This window comes from Gavialis gangeticus, unplaced genomic scaffold (assembly GCF_001723915.1).
Source record: "Gavialis gangeticus isolate Ggan-Ray unplaced genomic scaffold, GavGan_comp1, whole genome shotgun sequence".
Taxonomy (NCBI): domain Eukaryota; kingdom Metazoa; phylum Chordata; order Crocodylia; family Gavialidae; genus Gavialis; species Gavialis gangeticus.
This window is the reverse complement of record NW_017729025.1, coordinates 16889337-16914155: the sequence shown is the minus strand read 5'-3', so window position 1 is coordinate 16914155 and position 24819 is coordinate 16889337. Positions and strand designations below refer to the sequence as shown.

The following is a 24819-nucleotide window of genomic DNA, read 5'->3' as shown; positions in this document are numbered from 1 at the left end:
CAAATTCTGTAATTCTTGCAAAAGGGAGATCATGTCTGTGCTCTCCTCCGGACCCAATGCAAGAATGATGCACTGGGTCTCTTCAGCCAGCGATGCAATTGTAGGCTCCTTGGCTAGAATGGCATTGTTCACAGACGTACAATTTCTGATCTGTTCCCTAATATCATCAGGGAAAAATGCCACTTTCCGATCCAAAAGCAACAAGGAATCTTTGACCCATGAAATATTCTGTTTCATCCTTCTCAATAGTTCATATTTTTTGTGATACGAGCTACTGGTCTGAACATCTTTCCAAGGAGTTTGTTGCTCCAATGCTTCTGCTTGGCTCTGCAAATCACTTATTGAGTTTTCCAAAGTTTTCTTTTCTTCATCACTCCAAATCCTTTTCATCTGCAGCTCAGTGCTTCTTTTCAACAGAGAAATGTTCTGTTTAAGGGCTTGCAGCTCTGTGGTCCAGCATACAGGATGCTTGGGTTTTTGTCCTTCTGGGGAATTCAACCCTGCCTGTAAACGCTGTTCGTGCTCCAAGGACTTCTGAATGTCTTGTACTTTATTTATGACTAAATTAAACTCATCAATTTCAGCCACAACTTGACAGTATTTCTGTTGCACAGATTGTTCTATTTGTTCCCACCACTGCTCAAGGTGCTTAACTTGGCTTTCTGTTAATTCCTTATCCATGCACATGAGATACTCTGATAAATTCTGTTGTTGAGTTTTCAGCTCCTCTAATATGTCTCTTGCTTTGTGCATTGAATCCATAAATGTTTTAATTTTTTCCAGAAGAACTGTGTTGTTCATAGGCCCCCTGCCAAAAATATCAACAGGGTTTAATATAATGATCCAGGAGACAAATTAAACATGTCTTTAAAATAATTTTAACAATCAGAATTTTATTCACTCATGAGAGTTTTCATAATTTAATATTTTTAGCAAGATGATTTTACAATAGTTACAGTATAGTATTTCCTATAAATGTACACCAACTGTTGATTGGTATAACAGGTAGTCATTACAATAATTTCTAACGTGGGCATAAGAAGGTAATAATATTCACTAATGCAAAGCATGCAGTTCCTTAAAAGCATTCTCTTGCTGTCCACTTTTAATCCACAAGAAATGAACTCCTATATCAATGTTAAATCAAGTGCAAGTGAACTAACTCTGTTTCGTAGTAATTTCTGATGTCAAAGCAAAGATAGACACAAGGAACAAAGTCTTAGATTCCCATTTATTCAGGAGGAATCAATCTATTTGATCCAATCAAGTAGACTCAAGCTCCCTAGGGGGGTTTTGATAGTTCCATCTAAAATCCATTTAATACTCTACATTCTCATTCAGCTCTCTGCAATTACTTAAGAAAGTGGATGAAAAATTCAATAAATCTTTTTTAATGTTTTTGAATCAAGCTGGTTCATTATTATGACAAGAAATTTAGTTCTGTGCCATAAAGGCTAATTTGTAAAACATTCTAAACATTATAAGTGGAATGGGTAGCTTATAGCTTAGTACTATACACTGACTTACTACAGACTAAAACACCTCCCCTATCACTTAAGTTTCATTTCCAGAATAAGGAGGAATTTCAATAAGCAGCAAATGGGTACTAGAGTTCTCAACACATCATCATTTCTTTTTTTTCCTTTAAAGAAAAAAGACAATTTTTCATCCGCTTTATTTGGTGGCGAGGGGAGGATTACTAATATATTACTTAATATACCATTTCTTTGTTATGTCTGGAAAATGTCCAGAGTAGCATAAAATTAACAATAATACTTGCTCCACTCAGGGGTATTGACATGCCCTAGATTCAGCGTTAGTAAGAAAATACAAATGACCTCATCTGAACCAAGTGTATTTTTTTTTCCTTCTGCTCTAATACAATTCAGTCAGGCTGATGAGGTACTTTCTTCTGACCCCAGTTACAGAAAGAATAGGTAGAAAGCTCCAATAAGATTGACTGCAACAGCTTCACTGATGTTCCCGAGATCTGAATTGGGCCCACACACAAGAGACTAAAAACAATTCCTTGTACTTACGTTTTTAGGTTTTCCTTCTCTGTTGATAACATTTTCATTGAAGACTGAACAGCAGACAGATTTTCATGGTACTTATTAATTAGCTGGTGCTGTTTTTGCTTTACCTCCTTAACGGCAAGTATTTCTTGAAGCAGCCTGTCCCATAAAGAAACCATACGCTCTGGGGTTGGCGAGTTTGAGGCAGTTGTTTTTGTTGTGTTGGGAACTGCTTCTTCTCTCAAAGACAATGCTTCGGCTTTCTGCTTTTCCAGTTCATTGTATAAATTCTACCAAGAAGCCCATTAAAGAAAGATCGTTAGAGATTTTTCTCCACTTTCATCTCTTCCCATCTTTATGAAACATGCTTAAGCATTCACACATACAAACGCGTGTATGCTCAGTTACCTGTGAGCATACACACCTGTTGATATAGAGACGTGAGAACTAAAAACTGCAATTGCACATCTTTGTACCATTTCACACCAGCATGAAGTACAATAGTGGCATGGATACAGTCATATACATGTATAAAGTCACCGTTTCCACAGATTGTGCGCTACACCAACAATACGCATGGTTGGTCAGTCAAAAGGAAAAATGAGTGTATATATATAACTGTTTTGTGATATTGGATCATACTAGATCGGGGTGGGCAAAATGGCAGATCCGGCTGGTAGCCGGACTCCATTTCCCAGCAGCCCCTGCCTGCATCACTGCAGCCGGTTTCCATGGAAACCCCAACAGCAGTGGTACCCTGACAGCGCAGGGCCAGAGTTTCCATAGAGACCGGCCCCAGCAGTGCTGGCAGGGTGCCCAGCTGGGTGAGGACCTGCTTTGACCGGGGCTGGGACCTTGCAGTGGTAACAGTGTGCCAGGAGCCAGGGTAGAGCCACGATCCACTGCCTGCATGCCCCTGCCCAGGCATGTGGGCAGCAGATTGCAACTCTGCACCCACAGCCAGGTTGGGGCATGCAGGCAGCAGATCGTGGCTGTCTTCTGGCTCCAGACCATGCTGTTACCACTGCAAAATCCCAGCCCTGGAGCAGCTCCACTCCCAGCCACGTGCCCTACCAGCACTGCTGGGACTGGTCTCCATGGAAACCCAGGGCTGTCACACCCCTAAACTGCTGGGGTCTCCATGGCCACAGCAATGTGGGCTGGGGTCTCCATGGCCACTGGCCACAGCAATGTGGGCAGGGGTTGCTGGGAAACAGAATCCACTGAGGGCCCAATCCAGCCCATGGTCCGGACTTTGCCCACCCCTGTACTAGATGAATTCAACAATGCTGTTACTAAGGGACTGTTCTTGATGTATTCCTACCTCTATTTCTTTTAGTTGTTCAGTTATTAACGCAATATCCAAATCTGCAGCTTGATTTTTCAGGTCCTTGACCTTTTGTTCCTCTTCAATATATGCAGCATCTGCTTGAGCTTCAGGAAAAAAATGCTTCTGGAAAACCATTTCCATGTTTGTGCTCTAGGGTGCAAAAGAGGATTTTTCATTGTGAAACTTACCACAACTTACGACTTTGGTTTGTCCCACATGTTTAGACCATGCTCAAATCTCACCGCTTCTTCCTCCATAACCTCTCTCCAATTTATTCTTTCTTTCCTTACACCGATACTTACAACTCAACCCTCACCATGCCCTGCCACTATTATGGCAAATTGCACTTCTTGGTCTTCCCAGTACCATATCATCCACTAATAGCAGTCCTATAGCTGCAAAGATGTTTCCTGCCCACTGTGTTGATATCACTGCCACCCTGGACTTCTACCCCCTCTCCGCTGCATCTTGTTCAGGTTATCACTTTTTTCTTGTTGCACCCATATACCCTCCATATCACAATGCTTCCAGCCTCCTCCCCCATTTGCTTCCTTCACCAGGATATCTCTGTATCTTCCATGCAACTCCTAAAACCTGAAATACCCTTTCTTCATGTCACCTGCAAGCACTCTCAGCATTTAAGCTCCTCCTGAAGACCTGCTTCTACTTTGATATCTTCCAGAGACTGGATGACTTATGGCAAATTTGGAGGCACCTCAGTCTATATGCTGAGGTTGATAGGAAGGTTAAGGTAAAGCACAGGGATAGGCACCAACTTTGCCACCAGCTCCCCATACAACATAAAAGCAAGTCACTTGATCTTCTCGTGCATGTTTCCTATGTTTAAAATGGGTATTATAGAAAAGTAGGGCTGAGAGAGACTTCATGAAGTCATCTAGTCCAGCCCCTGTCCAGCTCATGGCAGGATCACCCCTGACTAAACCATCCCAGCCAAATGAATGTCCAAGCGCTCTTGAAAATTTCCAGGTATGGAGATTCCACAATTTTTCTAGCCTGTTTCAATGCTTGACCATCTCATACTCAGAAAGTTCTTACTAATAATGCTTCCTTTCTCCCCTCATGCATGTATGTATCTGTCTGCATGTCCAGTCCCTACTATGATGGGACCCTGGCTGTAGTGGAAGTCTACAGAAGTTATCATTATAAAAATAAAGTATCTTTAGAGTAATTATATGCAAGCAAGACATCCATACTATAAAGAGGTGGCTAGATAGTATTGTGACCATGGAACTGGTATGTGGTCCCACGGCCTCCTACACTGTCAGTCTCTCTCAAAGTGGCTAGCTCTTCAGCATACACATGGTGCCAGCTTTGCTGTTTGAAAGGTGCTTTGCACATTTTAAAAGCTATTGGGAAATAAATCAATCATAATAATAATTTGAACTGATCCCACTACTTTTCCACTTAAATCCAGAATGGATCCAAAAAAACAACAACTCCTCACTGAAGAACCAGAGTACTTTTCCATTTGCCCCAACTATGCAGCTACAGCTATTTTATCAATTTTGAGACAAACATTAGGTTTCATTTTAAGAGACCCTAGAGAATTATAAACCTGAAGCAAACAGACAAATCTTCTCTAGCTATCAAAGTATGAATGGGAAATCACCCCCTCCAGGTCAGAATGTAACCAAGTCAAAACACTGAAAAAAAATAAATAGTGACATGAAACTAAGGAAAATTCAGGGGGTGATGAGAATACTGCAAGCCTGTGCTTTAGTTCTGGGGGTTTAAGGAACAAGCATTATGACTCAGCCTAGAAAGCGCATACAGGTGAGCCCTTCCTTGATCTCCATGCGCAGCAGAGTTAATGTTGCCAGCATCACAGCCTGACAAGCTCATGCCGCCTCAGGTGCAAACTCAGGCCTCCTCTGGGGTGGAAAGGGAAAGAAGTAGGGGCCCATTCTGCTTCCGTTCTCTAATATGGCATTGGTTTGTGGCAAGGGCTTTGCCAGCGCACAGGGGGAAAAAGTTTCCCACATTGACTAACTTGCTATGGCAAGTTACGCCTGCATAGAAGCAGAGAACAAGGAAACAAAGCAAAGTCTGACTTCCAGGTCTTTGTCAGGGCATCTTCAAGGTAGCGCAGCTATATGCCTTTCAAACAAGACACTGAACCAAAGCTCAGCCCAGCTTTAAGGTACTCACCATACATCACACAATAGTTATCTAGCCTGTGGCTTACAAAAAAAAATGGCTTCTATTATTCTAAGGGTGACTGTGAGCGACACTGTTGTACAAGTCCTATTTTAAGTGGAACTGGGGATCTCATTAGGAGATTGCTGTGAGCCACAGCAAAGAAGGTGTACAGAGCCAATAGCTTGCTGAGACCTGGCTATTAGCAACAGGGCAGCCTGGCTTCTCAGACTTGTCCAAATGAGAAGCAGCTGAGAAGTCAGGTGCTCCCTACAGAGAGCTGCAGGCAAGAGGCAGATTCCTGCAGCAGATCTAGAAGGAAAAAGGTACGGGAGACTCTTGAGGAGCAGTAACAGCCCACAGCAGGCAGGGAACCATCTCAATTAATACTTTGCTGAGGAATAAATCTCTAACCTGAAAAACACTTTGAGGTAGCAGAAAGCCCTTCCTGTCTGCAATGGACTCCTACAATCAGAAGCTTCTTCCTCTCAGCCCCTCCATTCCAGGGACTAGAGAAGAAACCAATCTCCCTTCCATCCTGTCTGATAGAGAGCACCTGGCCACTTCCCCCACATCTGATTAATAGTCCCTGGCCCCAGACTCTTGAGCCTTAAAGAGGCAGGCTGCCCTGCTATAGTTTTCTTGCAAGCTTCATGTCAGGAAGATGCAGAATCCTAGGAGATGTTACTGCTAGTTCCTCTGTAGATCTGTGTACTTTTTTCATGACGCTTGTGCTGTTAAGACTTCAACACCATACAATTATTCAGTGAAAACTAGGTGGCAAGCAGGCAAGCTTCAAAGGTAAATGCCACACAAGGATCCAGAGCATTGTTATGCCATCACACTTATTAACATCCCTACACGCATACGTTTGTCTTCGGTTCCAGGCATGGAATGAATACACGTTCTGCCCACAGCAGAAACAAAGGTAATTCAAATGCAACCTGAATGACAAGATCAAAGACCGCAATACTAATATATTAAGTCTGAAAAGTTATGATGCTTTCTGTGTTCTTATGCTGAAAACACAGTAGGAACAAGGAAAAAAACATTCATTTTTCTGTTAAAATAGCAAACATGTATGTTTGTATCTTGTAATCTAAAGTGCCACTATTTTGTGCAATGGCAGCTACCAATACATTCCAATTAATACAGTTACTTAGCTTAGCCCACAAATGATTATTACCTGACTTTTCAGTGGATAGTTTTCAATATGTGGAGTGAGAGCTGCTGTGTCCAATATTTTTCCACTCACTAAAAGTGGGGTTTGAAGCATTTTCAGCTTCCCACTTGCTTCATTCAATTTCCTTTGATAACACACCCACTGCTGCCGAAGTTTCTCCAAAAGATTATCCTCAATCGGTGCTTTTCCTGATTTCAGTAGCAACTCCTCTCTATCTTGGCTTATTAAGCACAGGAAATTGTGGCCTTCACTCAAACTGTCTTTTAGTGCCTGACAAGTCAAAAAGAAAAATAATGATAACCTTTTAGTGACAGAAATGTCAGCTGCTTGCAGGAAGGACTTTATCACAAATATGGAGACAAAGAAAAGCCAAATTATTGCATATTCATTCATAGGCCCACATTCTTTGAAGAAGGTGGTGCGCTCCGTAATGAGTCACACTGTAGCTGAAACAACATAGAAGGATATTTCCTTCCATCTCCTGAACAATTACAAGGAAGCCAGGGTGTTATACCCTTTGCACTAGTAAGCCCACGTAGTAAAAGAGTTAATTTGGTAGCAGTGATGATTCATTACTCATTGAAAAGATCCACTGAAACACATGGTATGGCCAGCTGTCTGGCTAAGGACCAGTAGTTATCACAGGCACAAGGCAGTATGATACAAAAATAAATTGACTTTTATTGTGAGAGCTGCTTTTTCTCTTTTATAACAGAACTTTAAGTGAAGTTGAAACAGAAAAGGTAAGTGACCTGCTATGATTCAATAGTATTTAAGACTACTAATGGAATGAGCTGATCTTGAGTTACCTCAAGAACAGAAACTGTTTTTTCAGATGCTAGTCTCTCATCTTCAGCTGCTATTGAATTCAGCATTTGCTCCTTACTGCTCAGCCATTGCTCGAACTGATGAAGATTTTCTCTGAATGCTTGATCCTCCTTTCTTTGTATGCTGGATTTCTCCTAGAGGTGATAGGGAAATAAAAAAAACAAGTAACCAAAAAGCCCTAATCAGACATGCTGACTAGCAATTACAGTGCCTGAGATGACAAGGACATAAAGCCTATAATTACAGATAAATGAATGAGGAAAAATACAACTATGTCACATAAGTATACCCTGGGCTGGGTTATGGCAAGAGAAATGGTTTAGAAGCTGCAGTGCTGTAATTTTGTCATAAAATTTTAGAAAAATTGCAGATTAGTGATGAATTAGCTCTCTTCTTCCCTTGACCTACACTTTTTATATTCCATTACACTAAGTGCTAGTTTTGATCTATAAAGCCCTCTGCAGTCCGGGTCTTGGGTATATACATGGTAAGAAACTGCAAATGTCTCCCTGTGTACCAATTCAATGAGATCAAGAAATCCACTGATGCACTTCTTCAGGCACTCCAGAATCCTACAGGGCATTCCCAGTAAACAGTGCATAGCCTTGAAATCTGCCCTTCATTGGACCAGTACCCCCAGCTGCATGCTGAGGCTTTTGGTGGGGGTGGATTTGTTAACAGGGAGCTCTGCTGGATATTGCTTGCTTACAAAACTATCTTGGGGCTGGACATTTGACACAAATGGTCTGCCTAGAAAAAGGAGCAACATGTTGTTGCGCTTGCATTTGAAGCAGGCTGTGAGTGAGAGCATCTCAGTGACTCTGAGACTTCCCTATTCCCTTGCTGCTCTGAGGAAGGACAAAAAAAAAAACTTAGCCAGGATTGTCTATCAGCATATCTGTTGCAGCAAATGCAATGTTCAGTGCATAGCAGGGAGGAATAGTTTTGCAAACTAAGGCTCCACAGAGTGCCTGGCTCATCCCGTCCACCTCACTGGAAGAAGAACGTGCAGAACATACCCATGCTGCTTGGCAGGGGATAAACAATTAGTGGAAGGCAGCACAGAAGTACCCCCATACTGTTACTCCCTTTAGCCAGCATGCAGCATGGGACATCAGCTGCCCATTGGCCATTACAGGTTTTGGGGTAACCAATTTCTACCCATCATACACGGATTACAGATACTAAGTCAGGTTCCTTTTAATCTGCAAATCTGTCCAGATCCTAAGCCATAGGCATGCATTTTTACAAACTGAATTGCAAACAACTAAACAGATGCAAGCAGAACAAGAGTGTTCAAGAAAAACCATAAGAGAATATCACAGGTTTAGGATCATTGCTGGGATCACATGGCTCCTAACAGTGTCATCAAGTCACAGTGACAACACCTTTGACCATACAGAATGCAGGCTCACCTTTGTGATCAGGGAGTTAAGCACAGACATCCCTACGCAAAGACAAGAGTGTGTCGGTGGAACTGAATGGAAGTTTTTATTCCTAGCCTTCCTAATTAAACTTCAAATGATTGCTTCTACAATTCAGTGGATTGTTACCACCTAAAGCATGGTTACCTCTGCTCGCTTGATTTTCTTTGCCAACTTGGCACCTTCATCACAGGTACCGTTCCGATGCATTTCCAGCTGGGGTCTACTTCCTTGTAGCCTTGTCTCTCTGTCCAGAAGGTTCTCCTGAACACCATCAGGTTCAGCCACAACCTGCCTCCCTGTATTTTTCTCCTGGTTTGAAAAAAAAAAAGTTACTAACCGTAAGAGCCAAATTCTGACAGTACCTTCTCTGAGTAGCACCTCACTTTAAAAGAAATCCACTGAAGTCAAGAGGAAAGCTCAGTGAGAAAACCCGAGCATTTGTTGCAAAATGCAGCCCTAAGTGATTATTTTGATGATGAGTGTTATTAAGGTGAGGTTTAATAATGTAAAAAGATATGGGAGAGCCAAGTAAAAGGAAAGGGTGCTGGATACCTCAACAAAGTAAACCAGTGTTTGTGCAAAGACAATGGAAGAGGCTTGAATCCACAAAGAAGGGCACAAAAGCTAACAATCCAGTAGGTCAGGCATTTTAAACCATCTAGAATCCCTGGGCCTGGAAAATTAACCCAGACTCAATTATACCGATTATCCCACAGGGCCTCAGCACATGTTAACACACAAATTCACATTTAATTAGCACTTATTTATCTATTACCTGCATGGTTTTCTCTGGTGTATGAGACGGTAGAGGACTAGCTGGCAATAGCCTGCTTTCTTCAGAATCCAGATTATTTTGCTGCTCTTTCTCTGTGTCATTTCCATTTAAAGGCTGGCCCTAAGAAAGACAGTGGGGGAGGGGAAATCACCCAATTTCATTCTGTTAAGTTAAAATTTAAAAAAATATTGTCTTGTGTTACAAAGAAGGAATCTATGGAAAAGGATAACAAGCCATCCTTGTGCTGTGGAGTTATCACAAAGGATGCAAACACTTTAAAAGCTGTCTCTTATTTTGCATGATATTACTGCAAAAGAAGTTGCCTAGGATTCTTACTCAAAAGGAGTGCTTGCAGCATGTTTCCCCTTTTACCATTGCTTCTCATTTTCATTACACATTTGATCAAAGAAAACCAAACCGAATCAGGTGTAAGGGAGAAGTTTAAACATGCCTATCACCCCACTGCAATACACTGACTCCTCTTTAACATGCTTTGATGCATACACAAACAAATTATGGAAAATTTAATTACAAAATTGAAACAGTCTATGTCAGGGGTGCTCAACATCTAGCCCATGGGCCAAACGCAGCCCACAGAGCCTTGGAATCTGGCCCATGGGGCTCCTGAAGCATTGGGAAATTTGTCATGGGGGGAACAGTGGCAGTTAATACTGCCATCCCTCCCTGCTGCCAAAATCTCAAGCCCTGTTGGAACGCAACCCTTCCCCATGTGGCCCTGTGCGGCTGGTCCACGCCCCCTTCTCCCTTCCTGCATGGGTCCAGGCCATGCTCCCTTTCCCAAGCTGGGTCCAGGCTATCTGGGCCCATGCCGCTTTTCCCCTGTGGGGCCGAGCCATGCCCCTTCCCCCTGCACAGCTGGCTCAGGGCTGGGCCATGCCCCCTTCCCCCACCATGAGACTGGGCCATGCCCCCTCTCCCCCTACTTGGTTAGGTTGGGGGCAGGTCACACCCCCTTCCTCCCACAGGGCTGGGCCACATTTCCTTCCCTGGTGGGGTGGGTTCAGGGCAAGGACATGACCCCTCCCTGCTGCAGGTCTGGTTTAGGCCCAGGCCAAGCTCCCTTCCTTTGCATGTCTGGATCAGGGCCAGGCTGAACCTGTCCCTCCCCCTATGTGCCGTGTTTGTCCCAGGGGCCAGATTGGGTCCAGTGGCCAGATCTGGCCTGTGGAGGGACCAAACGCTGCCCAGACCTGCTAAACAAAAAGGTTGAGTACCACTGGTCTAAGTCATAACATGCTTTTAAGAGACTTCAGCTCCCTGACGCACAATCTTTCATTCTTGTTACTGTGAACACGTATACTTACATTATTTTTTCCCCAGCATTCCTCTGGCTCTTCTATCATGGTGTTCTCTCCACCAGCAACGGGAGTATGAGAAACGACCTCCTTTTCCCTCTTTTTCACTGTATGCAACTTATCTGGGGTCTGTACTGCATCAGCGAAGACATGCTGAGACTCGAGTGTGTCAGTGAGAATATTCTCACCCTCTTGCTTGACATTTTCAAGTCTCTCTTTCAGACTCCCATGTTTACACTGAAGTGTTTCAACCTCATCTGTAATAAATTTCTGTCCTTGTGGAGAGGTGTTTTGTTTAACTGATTCTGCTAAGACCATAATCTTCTGTAATGTGTCATCACATCGATTAAGAGGTGCTTGTTGTTCCTTTAAACGGAAGGGAAATATTTTTATTGAAGAGCCTCTTCATTTATTTACTCCATACCAAGACAACTGTACAAAGTCAAACATTAAAATCATTAACGTGTGCCATGAGGATCAACTTCTGCTGAAAGTCCCATGACAAAGCTCACGTAGGCCCATCACTTGGCTGCAGAAAGTCAAATAGTGCACCTGGATTCTTTGAAGGAAATGGGCATTTGTATGATCAGGAGCAATCTGCTGCTATGCAAATTAAGAAAATAATGGAATAACACTAGGCATAATAACCATTCCCCTATTTCCACCATGCACAGCATTTCCCAACTTATTAGAGAAAGTTACTTTGCTTCTGAAATAGGAGGAACTAGTCAGTGCTGGAAGATGCCTGATTTCATAGAACAATGGTACGAGTTGGCACATCGTCCCTCAATACCTTCATCCTCTCATGGGGGCAACACGCATCTTATTTTTACAGAATCAAAAAAACCCCAAATTTTAATAAAGAATTAACTAAATTAAAGCTCAGACTGATCAAAGTCCTCTTGTGCTATTCTGCCTGGACATTCTTCCTTCTGAGCTGTGGCTAACTGAAACACTTAGTGGCCAATCTCTCCTCATTGTGCCTCAAAGAAAAGAAAGGGAATCATGCACACCCGGCTACTCAACCTAGAGTAAATTCTCATCCTAGAGACTAGTGGGGCAGGATTAGTCCCACAGTTACACAACAAGGCAACGTATCACTAACTCCTTACTTTTTGGAGTTTTCTTAGTCTCTTCTCTAAACTGGATTTCCCTAGAAGCTGTGATCCTGCCATATGGATCCATTTCCTACAGTGTCTGAAAATGGCATACCTGTGATTTCAACAGTCTTTGCTTGGGTGCTGGCTTGTCTACTGAGGCATCAGTAAAAACTAAAGGCTCCTCAGAGGCTGCTGTCAGTGTGGTACTCAAGCTGCTCATCATGTCCTGAAGCTGCTGGTGTTCCCGAACATGACCTTCCAACGTCTGCACCAGGTTCTAAGATCCAGAGAGTTTCTAGGTTTAGTGCAGCATCACCTTGCACACAACACAGCTTATAGGAATGGATGTTTAGAGAAGGATTTAAAGTAGCGCAGTTTGGGAACGAAAGGGTTAGAAATTAAAAAATCTGCCAATGATTTGCGACAAGAGCTAATGGCAACGGTATTCATTATGATCTATCAGCCAGAGCCACCCTTGGACAGCTGTATCCACCAACAGATTTGGATGTATTGAATAAAAACAGTCTGAAGCATGCTTGCATAAGAAACCGTATGTAGTTGTCCCATCTCCCAGTATCACTTGTCTGCCTGTCTGTTCTTAGATTGTAAGTTTCTCCAGTCAAGGACCGTTCCCTCCTCTTGAATGTCTAGAAAATATCTAGCACATTACAGACACCACCGTAGACAAGTAACCAATAACTGTAAGTGGTGGGATAGCCTCAGAAGATCCATCTACTGTCTAGAATGGAGGGGGATTTGGAGGGAAAAAAACAAGGGGAGGTGTAGAGGCACAGCGTACATCCGTATAAATAGATGCCAACTGCTGCTTTCCTGAGCTGTTATATTGTTAGAAGCAAGTTTTTTGTGTGATACTTGGACAAGCTGTATTTTTGGCAGAGATCTCAGAAAAAGTGCTCTTCACCTTGATTTCACCAGCACTTTGCTCTTATTTTAGTCATTTACTCTTTGGCAAAGTGAAAGTACAGAAACGCAAGTGCTCGCTTTCTTCATGTCCTAGGGCAGAGGAGTAACTGACCAGTACTGAGCCCTGGGTGGTGGCAGCACATTGCAGATGCAGCAGGCCCAGGGGGAGAAGTCACCTTGTTTTTTGCCATCAACAGGCCTGTTCAGTGACCATTTTAACACTGGTTTTTGGAGGCAAAAAGAGGTGACATCTCCCACAGCAGCTGTGAACCACAGGCAGCAGCCTGGTCCTGCACCACACACAGATGCACCACACACTGCCCTTCCTATTGCTGGAGCTGCAACCACTGTAGGGCAGATGCAGGGGGAGGGGAGTATGGGGAACAGAAGGGTGAGGCATGCCTCCTAGGTTTCTTCCACTGGCCCCTCTCGCCCCCCACAGGTAGTGCCAGGGATCTTGCCCAGGGCTCATGGCCCTGTTCACCCACACATCATTACTCTACTGACCTAGGAAAGGAATCTGTCCCATTTGCAGAGAAACTTGCAACACACAGCTTCCAGTTTATGCAAAGATTTACTTTTCATTCTTTCACTGAAGGAGATTAGAACAGGAGTACGCTTTGAGTGTCTCACTTCGTACCTTATCATTCTAATCTGATCACTTAAAAAACAGCAAGCAAGTAAGAAGACCTTGAAAGATGTGCACCCAAGCGATCAATATGAAAAGGAAAGGCATCGTAATTCCAACCTGCAATTTGAGGAGGAGACTTTCATGAAGGTGTTTTAAGTCTAACCAGGATTCTTCCATGCAGCACGGATCCTCTGAGTAGTCCTGCAGGTTATCTTCTTGGCTCTTTAGTTCATTTAATTGGCACGTAAGGCTCTCTGCTTCCCGCAGAAGTTTTGTATACTTTGTTAACTGAGCTTGTTTCTCCTGCAAACCAGGCTGGAGATCAAAACCTAACTCCTGTTGCTGCTGTTTCAGTTCAGTCAGGGCTCGTCTTACTTGGTCTTTGCATTGCCTGTATAGCTCCTTTTGAAGCTGAAGCTGTTCTTGGTAACTAAAAAAAATTACCAGAATTAAAATATTTTATAGTACTTGTTAGAGTTATTGAAATACAAGCACATAGATCAAAAGTTTATAATCACGAGGCGTCAATTTTCAAGGGGGACAAGAGGAGAACGGCATCCACATCCCATTGCATTTCAATAGCATTTGAGTGCCTAACCCCCTTTTTGCTCCTTTTGGCTCACAGCCTATGAAAATGCAGTGAGTAGCATTTGTCATCTACTGGCTCAGGCTTCTCGTTCCAATACAAGAACTGTCACTCGACAGTGGCAATCCCTCGATTTGAGGATGATCGCTACCAAGGCTCATTCTATTGTATTTATGAACATTTGTCGGAGAGTTCTTAAAAAATGTAACACAAATACAAAATATATGTGTTATATACATACATGTATGTGTGTCTATATGTAGGAGGGTATAAATACGTACATGTACAATATCTAAGTATATATACTATATATATCTAGTGTGTGTGTGTGTGTGTGTGTGTGTATATAAAACTGTGCTCAAAATCATGAGAAGAGCAACATCTCTTAAAGAAAATGTTTAACTACACTACAGGGGTCAAGGTATCAAAATTTGCTGCCCACTCTACAAACTCCGACTTTGCAGGCAAACCATTTTAATTTGTTGGTTCCATAAATGTGTGTGCACCCCTGGAGTGCGTAAATTGGTTGCATTTGCCAAAATAAGCAACTGTGGTTACTCATACAAAAGGCCACTGGCAACATTCACGTGTTCACAAAATGAGTGGGTAAGTGCATGTGCTGTGTAGATGGAATGTGGGAGCAACACCTGAAAATGTATCTATATGATATGAACAGATCAAAATACATCTACTTAGGTTGGTTATAATTTGGTGAAAAGGGCTTGGAATTATTAAGTGATACAACAGGTTTTTTTCCCTTCCGGATTCATATTCTTAATATTCTTTCATTGCACAATGGTTCAAGCATGGGATGTCTACACGTGTTAAGTACTATTTAAGTTCCCTATGGTAGAGTCATATTGCTGTTGATAGTACATTACATTTACTAGTGATAGGTCTAATCCTGAAAGTTTCTAAGCATCTTCTCATAGATGTCAAATACTTTAATTCCCATCTCTTCCAATGTAATTCTGAGGAGATGCTAAACAGCAAGCACGACCGGAGTCAATCTGATTGCTGATCATTCTTACTAAGTATCATTTATAGAATAATTGTACTAAGTGCTCATTACATGGAAGCTAACTTGTAATTGAATAGCTTGAAATACTTGTATTTAGCAATCAGTTCCCTTCCATTTATAAAGTATACAAATGAGACAGAAGTTAAGAACAATATTGTTTGATGTATTCTGCCTATTGCTTGGAAGTGCTGTATGACCTGATATGGGCAGGTGTGAATGACAAAAAACTAGGTTAAGATGCTGTTTATGGGGCCTCTACTTTATCTTGGTGGTCTAGTTCCCTTTTGAGCTGTTTTGTCCTTCTGCCACTCTCCTGTTTTTAATTTATTGTGTGTTCTTACTGTAGGGCACCCTGAGCCTTTCTTGGGATGGATGGTATATAAATCAAATAAACAAATACAACTGTGGGAGCAGAACCAAACCTATAGTGGGAGCCAGCAACATTAAAATTATTGCTTCTGCTGCTACTTCTCCAAAATCAGAGCTTTAGGCCCCCTCTGCACATGCAGGTAAAGGCATGATGGAATCTAATGCATAATCCACACAATCACACCTCCTGCTATGCCACATAAGCATGACAGGACACACGACTGTAGGATTGTGCATTACATCCCATCACGCCTGATTGCCAGTGCAAGGGAGCCCAATCCTGGGCTCCCCCTGCACCGGCAAGAAGCAGTCTCCTGCCGCTAGAAGCCCCTCAGCTGAGGGGCCTCCCAGCCACAGGGGCACCCACGCACCACCCCAGCTAGGAGACACAGTTGCCATGATCTCCTAGCCTCGGGGGCATATGAAACCCCCAGGGCTCACTGCTGTGCCCTGCCAGCACCAGGAGGTGCCTTGCCAGGACCCAGCATCCACAACTGTAGGACTCTGTGTCCCTGTGCTGCCAGGACCCAGAGTCAGCAGCTGCTGGGGCGGAGAGTCCTCTCAGTTGCAGGACAGCAGCTGAGAGCCTCATCAGCTAACAGGGCTCCCAGTGCAGGAAAGACCCTGTTACATGTGCAAATTAAAGCTTGATAGCACTGAGCTATAAAGCTAGTACACATTTGTGAGGTCTATCTTTATACCTGGTTGGAGCTTTTATGGCGTGATAGCTACTTTGCATATGTAGCTGGTCTTAAGGTAGTTTGCCCAATTAACCAGTTAATTCTGGTACCTGTAATGTGTAGAGGGGGGCTTAGTTGTCCAATTCTTGTCCATTTGACCTAACACTCACCAGTAGAGATTTTAAAAAATGGTGAAAATGTGTTCTGGATTAGAGTGGGATTAATGCAAAGTAAGTTCATTGAGTAATCTCATCTGACTATGGACAGAACCAATCAAGAATTACTCTTGAAAAAACTGTTTCAGTTAAGTAAAAAGAAGAATTTCTCACAGAGCCAAAGTAAACTCATCTTTAAAAGCCTCTGTGCTGTTAGCAACATACAGACTTTTTCCATGCTGGGATTTATGTAATGTAAATCTGGACTTGGTTCTATCATAAATACCTGTGGCATTACAGGACTAAGTCCCATGGTGCCACAAAGGGACAACGATTATTACAATCTTACTGGAAGCATGGAAAGGTGCTAGGCTAAGGATGTTACCAGCCACCCCAAATGTGAGGCTTGTTCACTGCCTGCTCTCTGCATCAGGGGCAGGGAGGAAGGGAACAGCCACTGCACCCCTTCAGACTGCCAAAACTGCTAGCTCCATCCTGTGCTCACAGGGGGCTTCTGGTTCAGCCAGACACAAACCCCACTAGCAACTCCCAATCTCTCTTCATGCCCCATCACCAGGCCACACAAGTGGCCAGTAGCTCACAGTCCCAATTTGCCCCCTTGCAGAGCTCAGAAATTCAAGCATTTTTAAAGTTGTCACTTTCTTGTCCTAAAAAAACGAGAGCGCACAGAATCTGAATGTAACTTAATGCCAGGTAGGAGGAGAAATTGGTAGCAACAGTACGTCAAGCTGCTGTATTGGTCTCTTTGTAAGTTCCCCAATACCTGAGATATTTAGTGGCTAAATGAAGAGTGCAGTCCCACTGATTCTGGAGTTCAGAAATAGTCTGCTGAATAGCTGTCTCCTTGGTTCCCTCCATGCTCATTAAGATTTCACCAAGAGCCACAAGGTTTTGTATTTTAGCCTCTCCTTCTTCTTTGCATACAATGATTTCCTGCATTAAACAAAGAAGCAGGAGCAGAACATGTAACATATTTCATTCATTTATTGGGATGGATAATCTAGCTTTAACTTTATTTTTACAATTCTGAAGAACACACATTCCATTTAATCAATACAGAAGAGCAATGCGCCCATATGCTTCTCATAATATAAGGCAATAATATACTTTAGATACTAGGGTTGATATTTTTATACCCATTTTCATAATCATGCCAGCCCCTCCATGGGAAGAAAAAGACTGTAAAAGACCTAGCTATAGCTCAGTTCTTCTAGCTCAGGCACTGCAAAAATGTCCTTCTGATGATTCTCTTGCAAGCCCCAGCATAAAGTGAATACTAGAGATGGTGGGTGGGAGGCCTGTGTCAGGGATGCAGCAGTAGAACACATTTTGGGCACCACTGCAGTCAAGAGGAAAACCAAAGAGACGCTGCCCTATCTTTCAGAAGCTTCCAGGGCTGTATATAGGATGCTAATGATCTTTCTAGCTTCTGAAACTGCTGGGGATTTGGGGCAGGGGGTGCAAAAAGCCACCACAGCCCTCGCTTCCCCGTGGGCTGTGAGTTCTGTACTGATCAAAGAGGTGCAGCACAAAATCTTATTGCATGTGTTTAATTAACCACAAAACCATGTGCTTAGCTGTACACTCTAACCACAAATGCAATATGTCTGGATAATGGTGGAATCACACACCAGGCATTCCCCATATCTTTTTGTTAGTTGCCAAGAGCACGATAGCAAGTTTGCCAGTGTACCTTTATTTGATGTATCCTTTCTTCCAAGGGCAACTCTCCTTCCTGCGAACTCATGCCAACAACTGATTCCTTAAGTCTTTGCATCCAGGAAGACAAATTCTCTGCACATGCTTCAAAAGGGTCCTTTGACAGCATCTGTGTAACTCCTAGCATTTCACTGGTGCCTGTCAGTAGCACCTGATACCTACTAGCAAGATGACTGGCTTCGGAAATGGCTCCATCTCCTGTGAACCCAGCCTCCCTCAATGACTGAGACAGCTGAGCCAGGGAGTCAAACTGCTCTCTGAAAACATAATAAATGAATCACTGTCTATCTGCTATAACAGAATGAAGGGATTTTTCATAAGGCAGATACTGCAAAGGCAATGTTACCTCTGCTGCATTAGCACTTGGTAAAAGGTTTCAAGATCTGTCTTCTCCCTTTTGGACTCCTGTAATTCTTCCTTCTGAGCATTCAGCCAGTCCTTCAGAGCACTAGTGTCTTCTTGAAGTCTAAAGAAACATAATATATAAAATGTATTTAGTTGGACAAACTATTACATGTGTTACTGCTAAAAGCCACGGACAACAACATTTTTACATAAATGCTGAGAAAAGTTCATGGCCCTCGTTCAGCAAGGTAAATCCTGTAAGTAGCCCGCTCCATGTCAATGGAACCGTTCTCATGTTGCACGTGTCCAAGTCCATTGCTGAATCAGAGCCCTTGTGACCCTCTTTAGTTAAGAGGAAGTAAGAGAGAAGTGTTTCCTCATTTTCAGGTTCCATTAATAGATTCCTCAGTAAATTCTTCATTGAAAATTAGGTGCCTTGTCTTTTATTGTGTCCATTTTAAGGATAATTTCCATTTATGCCATCTATAACTAAGTGGCCAGAAGTCAAGTCTAGCTACTTACCTAGTGAGCTGCTGCAGAGTGGTATGAAGTTCCTGTTCCCAGGTCTCACATTTGGTGATTACTGTTTGTAGCTCAGCTTCTTGATCTCTCACACTGTTGCTCAACTCATTAACACTTGCTTTGGGCAAATAATTCTTCACTTTATTCAAAAGAGATTTCACCTCCTGGATGTCTCTGTCCTTGCCCTCAAAAGTTAGGAAACTCTTAATAAAAGCAAACAGAACAAATCAGAGCTACATCTGGCAAGTTTGTTATAGACCAGCTATTTATAATCTACATGAATTCTTAATTTGTGTTATCACCATCAGCCCTTTCTAAGACTGTTGCAGTTGCTGACAGACATACGTACAGTTTGCTATTCATTTAAAATCCATTTCTACCAAAAGCAAATGGGAAAAATTCCACTGAAATAGAAAAGTAAAGAAGAAGGAGAAGAAGAAGAAAAGACAAAGATTCTCTTATCAAAAGAGGAAACTACACAAAAGATAAGCAGGAATCAACTATCCACAATTTTCATATTAAAATTGCTCATTAATATTCACTTCTTTTATCTTACACTGCTGCTAACATTATCTAACACTAGCGCTGTCTGCTGGAGAGCTCATATGCTTTTTCCATTTTACACTTGTAATGCATCTCTCCAAGTTAGGGTGAACTCCTGGCTCTGTTAAGGACAAAGGAAATTATGCCTTTGATTTCATTAGCGTCTAAAGTGAAATTCTGACCTCAAGACCTTGATTCAGCAAAGTGCCTGGGCAGGTGTTCAAGTCCCATTTACTTCAATTTAGCATCTTCTAGCTCCTGCCCTTTCCAATTCTACTTTAGAGCTTTCTGTCAGATGTCTACTTCTTAGCACAATTTTATTACCTACTCCATTAATTGCCTAAACTGTTTTGTGTTACTCAAAACACTCTTTAAATTTGAGAAGATCTACATTTACAAGCTTCAGTCTGTGAATCTACCCTGGAATACAGAATGGCTGACTGCAATTTCAAGATGAATCAAATATTAGAACTTAAGTTATTCCGATAGCTTACCCTGAGCTGCTGCAATTTTTCTTCCAATATCGGTTTTGTTTCTGAGGGCTCAAAACATTTCTTCAAGGACAGCTGAGTACTATTGAACCAGTCATTAAAATTCTTACATTGATCTGCAAAAATATACAGTTTGACTTTAATATTCAGTAAGCAAAAATCTTTATTCACTACGAAGATTTCAGGTAACCTTCTAATAATTCTATTCATTAATCCTGTCCTTGGATCCTCTTTTTCACTATACGCAACATGGCAGAAAACACTGTAGTCCTTATTTCCTTCTCTTGAAATCAAACCTTGCATTGACAGTAAATGTGACATGATGGAGGGCCTAACTCAAGAGGCCTGTCGTCATGTGCTGCTTTTTTTGAAAAATAGTATCTGGGATAATATACCATGTAGTATTCTGCCTTCCTGTTGATTATCTAACCTCTAGTACAGATACTATTCAGGAATTATTGTTCCCAGTTACTACAAGTAACTATTCTTTGCCAGCATAACGCCTTTGTTTTTAATGGAATTACACAAGCTATTTAAAGAATTCTTAATGATCTGACCCAGCCTGTGCCTGGCACATAAAATGGAGAAAAAACTGGAAAAGTTAGAAGTGTTTCATATCTACAGCATCATGAGCAAAATATCTTAATTTATTTTTTTAATTTTCAAAAGTGTTTCAAACCAACTTTAGCTAAATTTAAATTAATTTTTTTCCAACCAGTACAAAACACAGCAATGCAATGTGAAATTTTGTAAATTGAACAACATGTTTCATAGTAGGTAGGGTCAGAAGGGACCTGAGCAGATCATCAAGTCCGACCCCCTGCCATGGACAGGAAAGGATGCTGGGGTCAAACGACGCCAGCTAGGTGATTATCTAGCCTCTTTTTGAAGACCCCCCAGGGTAGGGGCGAGCACCACTTCCCTTGGAAGTTGGTTCCAGATCCTAGCCGCCCTAACTGTGAAGTTACGCCTCCTGATATCTAGCCTGAATCTACTCTCCGTCAACTTATGGCCATTATTCCTCATTACTTCCGGTAGTGCTTGGGGGAACAGGGACTCCCCCAATGCCTGCTGGTCTCCTCTGACCCATTTGTAAACGGCCACTAGATCCCCCTCAGCCTTCTCTTGTGGAGGCTGAACAGGTTCAGGTCCTGTAGTCTCTCCTCGTAGGGCCTGCCCTGCTGCCCCCTGACCATGCGAGTGGCCTCCTCTGGACCCTCTCCATGTTGTCCACATCCCTCCTGAAGTGCAGCACCCAGAACTGGACGCAGTACTCCAGCTACGGTCTGACCAGTGCCGCGTAGAGGGGGAGGATCACCTCTGTGGACCTGCTTGGGATGCATCTGTGGATGCATGACAAGGTGCGGTTGGCCTTCTTGACCATGTCCTCGAATTGGCGGCCCGTGTTCATTTTGGAGTCAATAATGACACCTTTTCTGCCTCTGCACTGACGAGAAGGGAGTTCCCCAGCCTGTAGGTATGGTGCCGGTTCTTCCTCCCCAGGTGCATCACCTTGCACTTGTCGGTGTTAAATCCCATCCTGTTCTCATCCGCCCAACCCTGTAACCTGTCTAGGTCTGATTGTAGCCTATTCCTCCTTTCTAGTGTGCCCACATCCCCCCACATCTTAGTATCATCAGCAAATTTGAACAGGGTGCTTTTTACCCCCTCGTCCAAGTCACTGATGAAGATGTTGAACAGTGCTGGCCCGAGGACCGAGCCCTGGGGGACCCCACTGCCCACATCCCTCCAGGCTGAATATGACCTGTCCACCACCACTCTCTGGGTGCGGCCCTCGGGCCAATTTGTGACCCATCTCACTGTGTAGGTGTCGACGCCACAGTCCCCTAATTTCTTAATGAGACTGGGGTGAGAGACAGTGTCAATGTTTGTTTTGATGCAACATATTTTTTTTTTCAGGATTTTGTTCCGAGGTAAAAATTGAAAGCTTTTTTTTTTTATTTCAGTCATTGAACCAAAATAATAAAATATTTGCCCTAAAGCCAGCACCTTCTTAGCACGGGTTTGCCATTTTTTAAAAGTGATTTTTTTGCTTACAGTTCAAAAGACCAAGGAAATGATCCTGGAAAATGTGCTTCTTTGTATTAAATAAATCAGTGATACTTTTAAGCTGCTTCTTTAATTCAGCCACCTCAGGGGTCAGACAACCAGTCTCTTTTTCAAGCAATGTCACATGGTGTTTCTGTTGCAGAATTTTCTGATATATCTCCTGAATTTAAGAAAAAGGAAAGAAAAAGTCATTCAGAACCTGTTCAAGGAAATTTAAGATGGGGGGTGGAATATTTTACAAAGTTGTTTCAAGCTTTGTCATAAAAAGGGGTCTTTCTTCAGCATGAGGGATTTTGCTTCTATTTCCAAACATGTCAAAGTGCTGGTTAATTATTTGTGAAGCAAATAAACAGAAATAAACACTAATCTGTGAACAGCATGTGTACATGTATTTCTGCATCCCATATAACAGACGTGTGGAAACAATAGCAAGGCAATACATTTCATAGCCATATAACAGTTATGATTTAGCTGTGCTATTGGTTGTATCGTCTGCCCTGAGTGCAGGGACTTGTTTTAACTCTTGTAATCTTCAAGCAGCCAGAGAGGGCTCTTTTGTTTCTTTGCTTGGGATCTTTTTATTTTATCAGACATGCACCTGTCAAGGAAACAGTTATTCATTTTCACCAAAACATGGAGTCTGACCTCTCTGAACTGCCGTGATCTGAAGACAAGGCTAGGCAAAACTTAGACCTAGACCACTGGCAGATCTAAAGTGTTTCCAGAAACAGGAGGCCGGACCTTTGGTCCTTTTTCATGCCATCCCTTGGTGCAAACAGGGTGGAAATCTGCCTTAAACTGACAATGGGAAATTCCCCCTTGCATATAGGGATGCCCAGGTGGGAAGTCACTGTAGATGAGTTTGCTCCTAGCAAAGTTATACTGCCCTACAAAACAGCTCAACAAAACCTGAGAGGACACTCCCCAATGTACTGGTATTCTGATATTCTGGGATGGTGCATTGTTATCAGGCTCAGATACCTGAAAGGACTTACAGTTCTCTGCCCAAAGAAAGCTGGATTTTCCTTCTGGCTTCTGGTAACTTTGTGAAATATTAAAATTACGCTAAACTCTTCACTTCATTGTTCTAGCTATGTAACTCATTTTAAACAGATAAAAGAAAAATGCACAGGAAGAGAGAAAAGATTATTGAAGTTACAGGAGATGCATAATTTGCCGTATGGTACCTCTAATTTAGTGAAGATCTCTAAAGTGTCAGAGGGAGATAAAGCTTTTAAGAGTGATTCAGTCATTCCAATCTGCGTCTTGGCCAGGTCAAGGTCTCCTTTTAGTTCTGCTGTATTACCACTGAGTTCGCTGGCTCCCAGCTTAGTTGATAAGTGCTTTCTTATCAGCTCCATTTTGTTCAGAACAGTTGATCTGATGACCTTAACATTGGAAAAATACAGAAGCAGAATAAGAAGCTCTTACTGGACTTGGATCCCTTAGAAAAGGGTAAGAGCTACCAAAGGGAGCTGAAGGTGATTATTTCTTTTAAATATCCAACTGTTTTGCATTAAATCACATTTTCCTATATTCTAAACTTCTGTATTTTCTTTTTTCTTTTCACCTCTTCCAGCTAGAAAAGTTCCCATCTCATCTTTTTTGAGGGATCTTTCACCAAAACACCTGAGACAACACTTTGGGCTGGTGGAGATAGGGAGCAGTGGAACAAGTCCCTAGCAGAATAGCAGCTAGGTCACTCCATAGCTTGCACAGCTGCTGTTGATCCTTAGCATTAAAATTACCTACACAATCATGCCCACACCTTGAAACACCACCAATTGCTGCTGGAGCACATAATGCTCCTGCCAAGTGCAGTCTCCAGAACAGAAGGATGTGCTCCCTCTGCCTCAGCTCCCTGTACAACCCCATGCTAGTAAAACCACACTGATCCCGCTGCTTACTGGGGCTGCGTGCCGCTCTCCAAGAACAGAGTTTGTCCTCAATACAAGGGACTAATGCATGGCTGCAAAGACATTACAATTCACTTACTGCAGATGCCAAGAGATAAGCAACATAAAAAAAAATGTCGTTTTGTTCACAGCAAACAATAAGCTACCAATTTCTTTATATTTCTCACAAGAATGATGTTCTCATGAGAGAATTGGAGGGCTGTGGGCTTAACCATGAGACAGACAGGTGGGGAAGAAGCTGGCTGTGCGGTAGGACCCAGAGAGGTCTCATGAACGGATCTGTGTCATCCTGGAGAGAAGTGGGCAGTGGGGTCCCTCAGGGGTCATGCTTGGTCCAGTACTTTTCAACATCTTTATCAATGATTTGGATGTGGGGGTGAAGAGCTCACTGGCCAGGTTCGCGGATGACACCACGCTATGGAGAAGTGTGGTCACGCTTGAAGATAGGCTGCAGATATAGGCGGACCTAGACAGGCTAGCAAGTTGGGCAGATCGGGATCACATGAAGTTCAGTGTCAAGAAATGTAAAGTGCTCCACCTGGCAAACCCCCCACTACACACCTACAGGCTTAGCAACGCCACACTGCCCAGCACCACGAATGAAAGGGACCTAGGGTAATAACAGACCACAGTGTGAATATGAGCCGGCAGTGCGACGCTGTAGATCAACAGGGCAAATAATACCCTGGCAAGCA

General features: G+C 42.8%; 1 protein-coding gene across 1 annotated transcript in view; it reads right to left on the bottom strand.

Moving 5' to 3' along the window:
• SYNE2 (spectrin repeat containing nuclear envelope protein 2) overlaps window positions 1-24819 on the bottom strand; it is a 352391-nt gene that overhangs the window by 206644 nt on the left and 120928 nt on the right. Inside the window, exons 34-50 of the mRNA XM_019518445.1 lie at window positions 23396-23596; window positions 22197-22368; window positions 20142-20254; window positions 19105-19307; window positions 18584-18703; window positions 18212-18494; window positions 17282-17451; window positions 13804-14116; window positions 12244-12408; window positions 11041-11397; window positions 9715-9835; window positions 9085-9251; window positions 7495-7647; window positions 6689-6955; window positions 3340-3495; window positions 2040-2305; window positions 34-808 (exon numbers count right to left, since the gene is read on the bottom strand). Coding sequence (XP_019373990.1) covers window positions 34-808; window positions 2040-2305; window positions 3340-3495; window positions 6689-6955; window positions 7495-7647; window positions 9085-9251; window positions 9715-9835; window positions 11041-11397; window positions 12244-12408; window positions 13804-14116; window positions 17282-17451; window positions 18212-18494; window positions 18584-18703; window positions 19105-19307; window positions 20142-20254; window positions 22197-22368; window positions 23396-23596 — 4002 coding nt within the window. The remainder of the gene's footprint in view (window positions 1-33; window positions 809-2039; window positions 2306-3339; window positions 3496-6688; window positions 6956-7494; window positions 7648-9084; window positions 9252-9714; window positions 9836-11040; window positions 11398-12243; window positions 12409-13803; window positions 14117-17281; window positions 17452-18211; window positions 18495-18583; window positions 18704-19104; window positions 19308-20141; window positions 20255-22196; window positions 22369-23395; window positions 23597-24819) is intronic.